General features: G+C 44.3%; 1 protein-coding gene across 1 annotated transcript in view; it reads right to left on the bottom strand.

Annotated features, from left to right (window-relative positions):
* Window positions 1–11,080, bottom strand: part of ripor2 (RHO family interacting cell polarization regulator 2) — a 48,445-nt gene that overhangs the window by 3,456 nt on the left and 33,909 nt on the right. Inside the window, exons 7-21 of the mRNA XM_079287426.1 lie at window positions 8,339–8,488; window positions 7,376–7,439; window positions 7,151–7,194; window positions 6,834–6,959; window positions 6,423–6,571; window positions 5,608–5,737; window positions 3,526–4,263; window positions 2,808–2,992; window positions 2,474–2,636; window positions 2,223–2,355; window positions 1,863–2,024; window positions 1,392–1,565; window positions 790–989; window positions 586–669; window positions 90–180 (exon numbers count right to left, since the gene is read on the bottom strand). Of these exons, the coding sequence (XP_079143552.1) occupies window positions 90–180; window positions 586–669; window positions 790–989; window positions 1,392–1,565; window positions 1,863–2,024; window positions 2,223–2,355; window positions 2,474–2,636; window positions 2,808–2,992; window positions 3,526–4,263; window positions 5,608–5,737; window positions 6,423–6,571; window positions 6,834–6,959; window positions 7,151–7,194; window positions 7,376–7,439; window positions 8,339–8,488 (2,593 nt within the window). The remainder of the gene's footprint in view (window positions 1–89; window positions 181–585; window positions 670–789; window positions 990–1,391; window positions 1,566–1,862; window positions 2,025–2,222; window positions 2,356–2,473; window positions 2,637–2,807; window positions 2,993–3,525; window positions 4,264–5,607; window positions 5,738–6,422; window positions 6,572–6,833; window positions 6,960–7,150; window positions 7,195–7,375; window positions 7,440–8,338; window positions 8,489–11,080) is intronic.

Raw genomic sequence — 11,080 nt, 5'->3', positions numbered from 1 at the left:
TAAAATACACTTAACAATAAAGTGATTTTTAAAAGTGTAGCAAAGACCAAGCTGAGCAACATTTCATTTTCCATAAATGTATTACTTACCAAATGTGAGCAGGGTTTCTATGGCAACATGGCGAAGCTCTTCATCAGCTGAATCACACAGCGCTACCACCGCCTTGATGCTCTCTACTGCCTACAGACGGACAGAAGAGCTCTGTGAAGAGGGCACTTCTCAAAGTACACAGAAGGGCAAAAAAACAATGGGCTGATTTGGAATGATTTCCTCTTTCTAATCAGCCATCATAGTGTACCACTAATATAACATAGAAACAGATTCAATCCGTACCATGAACACTATCTGAATAGACTACCAAATGTAACATGACCGACATGCAACTACCAGGAAGTATCCCTCCACTGAGGCTCAGCATGCAAACACATGCAAAAGACGACCGTACTTTAGGAAGACACCACTCAACGCAGACTGTTGAAGCTTCATATCAGTTCTTAGAAAGAAAGTTTGCCTCAATTGACACAAACGGAGACCTAAACTAGCTCCAAATCTTCACAGTTGTAGATGATGTAATAGGCCACTGACCTGCAGACAGCTGAGCGCTGAACAGGCCGCCCTCTGGCTCTGGACTCCAGCCTCTGACAGGGCCTGGGTGTAGCACTCCACTGCCTGTAGAAACCCACATGAACATTCAAACATGGCTTGTGGCATCTGTCAACACTATTTGAAATGCCGTTTGCCTCCAAACACTCGCATCTCTCAAAACACAGTGTCTTTATCACTACTCACTCTGATCCTGAAGTAGCTGTGTGATGCAGAAGAGAGGTAGTTGGCTGCTGCCTTGTTGACCTGAGGGTCCTCTGCAGTGAGCAGGGAGGCCAGGGCCCTCAGGGTGCCGTTTCTAGGCCACAAGGATGACACCGGCACCTCCTCCAGCTCTGCTAGACACCGAGAACAATCCTGACTGCACAGAGCCTCTGCAAACATCTCTAAGGAAGACACAGACACATGTCAGAGGTTTACACATTATATCATAGGGGCTTTTCTGTACACCAGACATGAAATGTAACAGTGTTTAACCCATTCAAATAACCAAGTTAAAGACATGTATAAAAAAAACTCCATAGTTTTATTCCTTACTTACAATCAAACTCATATTGCGTGTTTTTCTGTGGTCTATCTACTTTCTATTGTATATAGTTTTGGGTGCTTATGGAGAGAAAGTCAAAGTGAAAATTGGTTCAACTGATCTGCTCTTTTATAAAAATGTATAACGATATGAAATAAATGGTGGTTTGAATGACCAATGAATGCTTACAGTGGAGGAATTTGCATGACTCAATGGCAGAACGGTTTTGATCAGTGTTGTGAATGTCGCCCCTTTCCCTCACCTTCTCTGGCCAGATGCAGGAGGTGCGTCTCCATGTCCAGCACTTCATGCTGTAAGATGTAGCTGTGGAACTGAAACACTGTGAGGACGTCCTGGGAGAGCTCGGCGGCAGTAGGACTCAGTGCCGCCACCAGATAGCTCCTGTCCACCATCTCGCTCACTACGACACCAATCACTGGAGACAAGAGGAAGGAATCTGAAGTCAGAGAACATTGTTTTGAGTCAACTGGAAGGACATTTGCATTGTATGGATCTATTAAATACTAAATACTAACCAACTGAATGCTTCATTTTAGTTTCTTTTTTTCAACCACGTTATATTCTTAGCAGAATAAAAACAAAATAGTGACTCAGGTGAAACCTAACAGCAATTAAACACACAGGAACAAGACCGTGTTGCAAACAAACACATCATTTCATTTGAAGTGCAACCTTTGGTCTGTTTGCAGAGAGATAATAGGGATGATCCAACCTGTGTCAGCGCTGTGTGGGTGTCTCTCCTGCAGCACTGCGGTGTAGCGCTGGTTCATGTGTTTGAACACTCTGTCCAGTGTGGTGTGGAAAAGTCCTGCCGACCCGCTGCACTCTGACCACAGAGTCATCAGCTGTGGGCGATCTGCGAGGCCCGGGAGAACTGAGAAAGAACAAAACAAGACGGTCAAACGCTGGAACCCTCAAACTCAAACCTTTCTGTTGCACGGTAATAATCTCTCATAGAAGACTTAAATTATAAAACATAAATTGATGCAAGATGACCACTCTTGAGATACAATGTTAAAAACACATATAACACACAATTCAAGCTAACTGGTTTTCACTTTTCAGTACGTACCGTCTGCAGAAGATGTAATTGCTTCCAGTTGATCAACACTGAGCTCTGCTAGTTCTTCTAACAGCTGAGTCTGTCCGGACAGCTTGAGGAGAAGACTGCGACGCTGCCACACACCTACCCCACTGGTCAACAACTGTCATTACAGGAAGAAGCAAAAGGCACGTTGCAGCAAACTGTTAATGTCAACTATGACGATTCATTTATCCCTCAAACTCCCAAAACATGATCTCAGAAGTCATTGAGAGCCCTACCTGTGTGAGGTGATTACAGTACTGCAGGTGGATGACGATAGCAACGTCCAGGTTCTCGTTTCCAGTGGTGAGCGGCAGGGGGCTTCCTGCCACGCTGTTGCCCACCCCGGTGTCCTCTGTCAGGGCTTCACTCAGGTGTCCTCTGGCTTCTGGGTGCTGGCTACTGAGAGGCGCATACCCAGAGTCACAAACAGTGATCTACTGTACTTCTATTAAATGGTTTTCAATCAGGTGATGCAGATGATTCTACACAGCAGCTAAACGCCGTGAAACAATACCAACATTGACCCAGCGTCGATGTCAGAGTGCCTCCGTACGTACGGCTCCCACTTACCCGATCCTTTCTCCGTCTGTATCAAAAAGCGGAGATCTCTGCGGGGGGGTACTGAGAACGGCATTATCGTCTCCGGTATCCTCGTCATCAAAGTCAGAGGTGTTGAGGAAGTCAAAACTCTCCAGGGCACTCTCTACTGTCAGACTGAGGCTGGACGATCGGCTCCTGTGACCCGGGAGACGGCACTGTGAAGGAGGAGATAGTGGGTCAATAAATCATGTTACGGTCCAGTCTAGTTACTCAAGTATTCAAATGACTTTTTACAAGTAATAAGCCACTAAACTTTTTACTTTCAATTTAAGTAGTCATCAATCTTTTTTCTTCTTCCTAACGAACCTTCTGATTTATTTGTATTGTCATTAGAGAGTAGATGTTTTCTAAATATACTAATAGTGGGTCAGAACAAGCACTACGGAGGACTTCAAAATAAAAGTCCCAAGTACAGTGGAAGGTCTGTTGTTGTCTGTTACAAGACGACACATTAAGTTTTCCAAATATCACCCAAACCAATTTTACACTTTTATATGTTCTGATATTTAGTCCTCACTCTTTGCATGCCTTTTTGTTCTTGTCTGATTGATGAGGATGTTTAAGATTTAAGGATTGTGTCATGTAATTAGTTACTATTGTGGACCAAGATCCAAGTAAGTTTTTTTTTACCATATTAGATATTGTGCAAACATAAATTAGAAGGGGAGACAGAGAAGGGTTCAGTCACCTTCAGTAAGTCCTCCAGACGCATCACTTCCTGCTCCAGGTCCTGCAGCTCTCGGCAGCGGTGATTCAGAGACTCCAGCCTCATCAGCAGGCTTTGGATGGCCTCCTCCAGGCTGCTCTCCAGGAAAGCCCTGCTGCCCTCTCCTGCCCAGCTCAGACTTCCCCCTCCATCTGCAGCGCTTTCACCTGGCGGCACAATGTCCGTAGACGTCAGCCTCTTCACAAGCTGCCTGGTCAGGCTGCCCTCGTCCTCTGTGTCCAGCTCCACAGGCTTCAGTTCGTCAGTGTGGTCTAAGAAAACATCCTCTGGAGCCACTGTAGACAGGCGGCCGTCACAGCAGAGGGACGCGGCAGCCGAACCACAGTTGGAGCTAGAATTTCGCTGGGACTCCGTGCGCTCCCACTCAGAGTCCTCTGCCACCTCGGCTTCATCACTGTTGAGGCTGGCACTAGTGCCCCTACTACCAGTCTCCCCATCTTCTTCGTCGTACTCCTCTTCCTCTTCTTCCACTAAATGTTCCTCAGCGATGGAGTCCTCCCTTGTTGGGAGGATTTGTGTAGGTGACGGGTCCATTTCTGGAGGGGTGACTGTGATCTCAGGGTTGGACTGGCTTGTGGAGTGGGAGCTCGGTGCGGGGCTGGGCATGGAACCAGAGGTCTCCGAAAAGGTGAAGGAGAGACGCTTACACTCGGCCACACCGCAGCCCCCGTTCTCAAAGATATCATCTGGTAAAGTGGACTGAAAGAAGAGACAGAGCAGTAAATATGTGGAACAGAAACGATGGAAGATCAACGCTACAGTTGGTAAGTTTGCTCCAGCCGACGGCTGGTGCTTCGTTTTGGCTCAACTGCTTTCAACATGGTGGCTGGGTCACCAGCTTTCTTATCTAACAGCTGAACAGTACACTCAAATATTTTTCTAAATACATTTGAGACGAGAAATAGGCAATGCATTAACAGAATCTTGGAAATCCCATCAGGAGCACTAAAAGGAGGCAGAGGAACTTAATTGTTTTACATAACATCTATCTCGTGTTCTACTGTCAGGATATAGGGAAAATGTGAGCAAATATGATACAAAATACTTTTTTTTATTTTTTTTTTAAATGAAAGATACCAACTGTAGCTTTAAGAGTGAGATAAAGTTTGAAATCAGTGCATGTACGATGAAAAAGTACAAGAGAAATCCCTCAAGTGGAAAAAGAGATGGCAGACATACTGTACTTAAAACATCCACCCCAACGCTCTTCTTTCTAAATTATTATGAGAGAATCTGTTCGACCAAGATAGAATCAAAGTAAGCTAAATATGAATCGAAAAACAACACAAGAGCACGTGCAAATAAACATGCAAAAAGCCACACATTGCATTCTGCAGCTCACAGAAAAGGACTGGACAAGCCCAAGTGTGTGTCCACACCAGCAGAGGAACACAGTGCATCCCCGTCACGTCAATGAGGTCGGGGGCACGCAACACACTCACATAGACCTCCAGACTGGATTTGGGCCTTGGCCGGAGTGAGGCCAGGTCACCAAACGAGCGGCTGAGCCTTAACTTCTCTAGCAGGGTGTCTCGGAGCATGTGCAGGAAGGAGAGGCGCTGGCGCTCCACGGGATATGGCCGCCACTTCTTCACACAATGCACGTAGGACAGGGCGTTGGGTATTTGCGTGAGGGCAGGGGAGTGAGATGCAAGAGGGATGGATAAACGTGTAGTGGGACAGAGAGTGGGTAAGGGGTTTGGATGTGGAAATGCAAAGGAGAGGAGGATAGCAGGGAAATGGGTGAGGGTTAGTTTAGGGGTAGCACCGGCGTTGCTCACATTAGCATGATGCATCAACAGAAAAAAATGTTTGCAATATCATGGGGCCATGATAAGATATGCACAGGGTGTAGACAGGTTAGTGTGCTGGCACTATGGAGGTGTAAAAGACAAAAGGCATCTCTTTCACCACAACTGAGCCGGTTATAAGCCTAAAACACACAACGTTCACAGGTTTTTCTAGTCTGTTCTCAGCTCTACAAACACTACCGTCTCCCACCCACACTCATGAAGCTGAAGGAGGTTTGTGTGTTGGACTCACAAAGAAGGCGGTGTCCTGGAAAGTGGGGGTCTCCGGCGTGCCCTGGCTGTAGACCGACACTCGTCTCTGGAGTGCTGTGGCTTTGCTCAAGTTACCAGATGACAAAGACAGGTCCTCAACATCGAAGGGGCTTAAGGGGGGGGGGGATCAAAACACGACTCTTATTATGATTTCTCTATGCCTACCTACATGTACTGTATACATTATCTCGTCCACTTGGTTTCATCACAGAGGAGGTTTATTTTGTTTAGTTAACTTCTGTAATGACTATGTTTCTCCACCAGATGGCAGAAAACCTCAACTAATGTAGACTGAATTTAAAGCAACACACTAATAACAGCTCCTGTAGGCGTTTACTGTGGTAACTTAACACAAGCCAGTGATTAACATACTGATGCTACCATACGGATGAGTTGCACGCTTGTGAGATAACTTCATAGTGTTGAGATGCTCTGTAGAAATACCTGGCTGAAAGACTGCAACCTCAACATTTATCACCGTCATCAACTGAAAACAAAGTAAACTCACCCGAATGAAATTTCATTCAAACTTTAGTGGACTGAGCATGCAATTTAATTAAATGAAGCCCATGGAATAATAACAAAATCATCAGGTAATCTTAGATTGTATCTATCTATTACGGAGTCTCTCGTTATGCACTGCACTTTTATACACACACAATATCGAACCTTGAACACTTTCCTGCTGAAGTTTCCCCTTCAGGAATATAAAGTAGCAAACTTATTGAACAAGAACAACACACTGATACAGCAAACCATGATGAATAACATAAAAAAGTATACGAGTCAACTTACTACCACGTGACCTCCAGGTTGAGTTTGATAGTCCCCAGGTCGTTAACGTCCACAGCCACCACCTGAGGCATGGCGGTAAACAGCTCCTTGGTCTCACAGATCACGCTGCCCACCAGCATGTGAGAGGCCAGGCCCTTCAGCTCCGTCACCTGATTGAGACCAAAGACAACATTTATTTACAACTCGGGTCAAGAAAATGATAATGCAGGTTCTTCTGATTGTTGAATTGTTTTCTTACACCCGCTGTTATTCAACATAGTCATGACCTGTCAGAATAATCAGCAATCTGTCCTGGATATTGTTGTTGAACACATGAGCTGAACGCCTGATTTCTACATCGTTCTTTTCTTTACCCTGCACCGTGTTGATTGACTGAAGTACACAGCTAGTTTATCCGGATATCTTCAGTACCTTGATGTTGATGAGGTCAGTGATGAGAGGCATGAAGACCATCTCGTCTCCATCCCAACTCTGTCTGGAGTTCACTTCAATTCTTCCCTTCAACTTCCAGCGCTGGCGACCGTACCGCATATAGATCTGAAGGAAGGAACGGATGGGAAGGCAGTGTAAAGAAAGAAAGAAGTAAGCCTGAAGCCTTTTGATATTCCATCACTTCATTCTGCTGGAAAACACCAAACTTAGTTCTTTACTTGAACTTAAAGTAATAATCGTCCTGTCCCAACTCTTAACTAACATCCCCGTGTTACATTAAAAACAGAAGATCTTGCCTCATACTGGTCTCCAGGACAGAGCCTCGCAAAGCCTGCCAAACCTGTCAGAGGGAGGATATTGATTTAAAAACAACATTTATACAGGATATGGGGGGGGGGGGGGTGTAGTGAATATAGCACAATTACTTATCAGTTCATCATGAAAAACATCAGTGGAGTAATGCCTCTCATTTCAGAAATCAACATCGGTATGCGAGTGGGTTTACTTGTAATTTTTCTCACCTTTCATTTTGATATGAAACTCCCCGAGCAGGTTCTCCAGTTCGCTCTCAAACGTGCTCATGTTCTGGAGATGAGATAGATACTAATCACATAAACAGCCCTTCGTTACACAAGACAAGAACAACAATAGTAATCAAGTTATCTCGACAGACTTTGACAAAGACGGTCAACACTAAACTGCAGAGGAGTCAGGACGGCTGGTGTAAGCCCTCTGGACAGGTGATGACAGGTGTGTGTGTGTGTGTGTGTGTGTGTGTGATTAGGGTTTAAAGGTTGTTTTGTAAGTAGGCAACAATACATGTCAATGTTTACACATGACTGTGTAAGCAGTAATCTGTAACAGATATTAAAGTATATTGTGGGTGTTGTCAGCCATGAGCAAATGTTTAATGTGTTATATTTTTTGTACATATATACTTTATATGACTTTGACAAGATTCACGCTAAAGTGAGGAATGCGTTTCAGATTAATCATATTTGTTGAAAATCTCTTCACATCCTGAAGGCAATCAATAATTCAAATTGTCTGACAAAGGAGGAAAAAATCCAGCATGTGTGGATGTCGCTCTAATGAGCTCGTCCAATCATTTTTATTCAGAATGTAATGATTCGACGGGCTATCTGCCTGCCTGCACGCATTCTGCCGTGCATTCGTTGATCGTCACCGTAGTCTTACTATCGCTGTGAGAAGTACCAATGACCATGTTCGTTCTTTACGTTCATAATGATCATATTGAGGGAGTGGGTTTGGAGGGAGGCTTGAAAGGACAGGCTGTGTCAGTGTTGCTAACTTGAATAAGAGACATAAGTAGCTCGTGCTTCTAGCTGCTTTCATCGGAAAAGAGTTGGCAACACCGGGCTGATTTTTCCTAGCCTCAAGAAGCGTTTTCATGCAAAACTCCTCAGAAAAATTTGCTGCTTCTTGCTTCGTCAAACACTGAAGAACATGATCTCTGCCAGTACCTCAGAGTACTCCTTGTAGCGGCGGTTGACCTCCGCGATGCTCTCCTTGGTGCCTTTAGTGGAGGGCGAGGAGGAGAAGGCCTGCTTCATCCGGCTGGCACCGTCCCTCAGACGGCTCTGGATGCAGAAGGCCTCATACAGCTCGTCCACCTGAAAGCACACGGAGTCCCTCCATCTTTAATAAATGTTCCACGGGGACAAGCGTGCATTCGCACACATGCAAACTTTCACGTTCATTAGTTTGCACACACACACGAAAGAGAAACTTCAGCACTAATGAAAGGACGCGAGTCTTTGAAGTTTGAAACCCTCCATACGTTATACATCAAAACATCCTTGGGCAGGAGGCAACCTCCCCAAAAAACGTCCAACTACCATCTCAATTATTCTGGATGTGTTCACATCTCACTGGGATTCATTCAAGGATGCCCAACACAGCTTTAGGCTCGAGCAGTAGCCAGTAACATTTGTCAACGGGTCTTCAACAGCAAAAACAAATTGGCATTATTGAGAATGAAAAAAAAGGTCTAAACAACAGGATAAAATGTGACTAAGAAGAGACTGCAAATGTAGAATCAATGAAAGGCTTGATAGGAAAATAAATTGAGACCGATTTAGACAGTTATCAAGTGAGACAAGACAGGGACAGGCAGATAAACGAGTAGAAGAGTCCTCAACTGAGCAGATACAGCTGGTATGCAGCAGTGTAACTGTATTGCGCGACCCCAGTCGGACACTCCCGATGCGGGGGAACAACAGACGGCGTTTAGAGCTCATTTGGAGAAGTCTGTCTGACTTCAGTTTGCAGCACCAGCCTGATCAAACCCAAAGCCGCAGGGAGAAGGAACGACTCCGTCAACATCCTGCTGCCTTACTGTGAGCTGAAAGTTTGGAGTTTTAACTGGAATTAAATCATCAAAATGAGATGATGTAACCACAGCAGTAATAGTAGTAATAGTTGTATTGAGCCCAATGGTGAAACGGAGGCGATGAAGCTTGTTTGGTCTGAACTCTGTAGGCCACATTCCTCATTTTAACAAGGTACTTTTATAATTATTAAAAAGTCAATTAAGTATTTATTTATTTTGATTGTCAATCTCGTCTTATTTGAGCATATTTACAGATTTTCCCGCAAAAAGTTGCATCAAGGTGGAAAGCCAGATATGTAATTTAGAACCAGATGTGAACCTCATGGTTGTGCGAGTGGAAAAGTCAGGGGATCACCAAAATCTGCAGGATTCATCCTCAGGGTATCATGACATCAATCTTATGGTAATCCATTTTAAAGTCATGTTTTTATTTCTCCCTGAAACCACAACTTACAGTCCAGAAGTCAGCATCCTGTCTGTCTGATTTCCTGCCTTCCCGAAGTCACATATGATCGGAGTGGCAGCCGGGCAAAACAAAACACCTCTGGTGAGCCTCATCAAAGGGAAATATTTCAGCCTGCCTGACTAGAGTGCTAAAATATTGATGCCTTGCGCTCTTTATGGCACTCATTAGGGAGAAGCGGTAGAAAATGGGCCAGTCTGGCTCCTGCCATCCTAACAGCTTCTCTGAGTGTTTGCCTGTGTATCTTTTAAAATGCACTGCCAGCATGTTTGTGTGAGCAGACCCAGTGACTGTGTATGTGGACATGTTTACATGTATACAGACAGCATGTTGTTCTTGTTTGATGGTGGGAAGTGAAAGTGGGATGTTTGTGCCCGACGACGTCATACTTACTTATCCGGGCACAAATACAGACGGCACCCCAATCCCACCATCTCCGCCTCAAACCAACCAGCCCCCCTCAGCACCCCCACCCCACCCCCGACCCAGCCCCGTCTGCCTGTCTGTGGTATGTGGTGTATGCGGCGGGGCTGCAGCAGCTGAGCCAGCTATAAAATAACCTCCAACCACGACCGTTATTCTCAGCTCTCAATTCAGAGCCATCAATCGACAGCTTTAAAACTTGAGCTAAAAAATTAAATAAAAAATAAATAAAAACACGATTCATGCGTCTTTTGCACAGATTAAGTCAACAAATACGACATTATTGTACTCACACAAATGAGTAGACATCTACAAAGACGTTATTCATTTGGGTAAAATGATGCGTCACAAACTGGGGCTGATGAATAGCCTTCATTGTTCTCTGGCAATCAGTAATCATATCATTGTATGATGATATGACGTATAGAAGCTAATTAAGCTCATGTTTGTCCCTTGCTGCATTCAAGGAAATGTCCTTGTGGAGGTCAGCCAAGCTGCACTCCAGAGGACGGCCGTCAGCAGATTGCTACACCTCGGGCACATTTCAGCCCAGAACAAAAAGAAACATAAAAGGCAAAACACAAACAAAGACACGACAGAAACCTCAACACAGGCAGAGGGATACAACTTCTTATATGACATAGAATACATGTCTAGTACAGGTATGCCATGTCTGGCAGACACTTCTTTTCAAGCCGTTGTCTTTTTGTTTTCGTGAAGAAATTGTTCAGATTGATCGAAAACGAAACGCAGTAACATTATCAAACAAACAAAAAAAAGATTAGAAAATGAATTAGGAACAATTAAAAGAATCAGTTGCAGTCACATTGTCGGTAAAACAACAAAAACAATGTTTTTAGCTTTTGAAAATATATATTTTCTATTTCTATCAAATATTTAAGGACTCTTATTTGCACAAACCAGCAGTATAAACACGTCACCTTGCCCTCCTTGGACTTGTGAGGGGATATATATATATATATATAT

The sequence above is a fragment of the Melanostigma gelatinosum genome (assembly GCF_949748355.1).
Source record: "Melanostigma gelatinosum genome assembly, chromosome: 17".
In the NCBI taxonomy this organism is placed as follows: domain Eukaryota; kingdom Metazoa; phylum Chordata; class Actinopteri; order Perciformes; family Zoarcidae; genus Melanostigma; species Melanostigma gelatinosum.
Note: the sequence above shows the minus strand (reverse complement) of the source record. Positions and strands in the feature narration are given on the sequence as shown.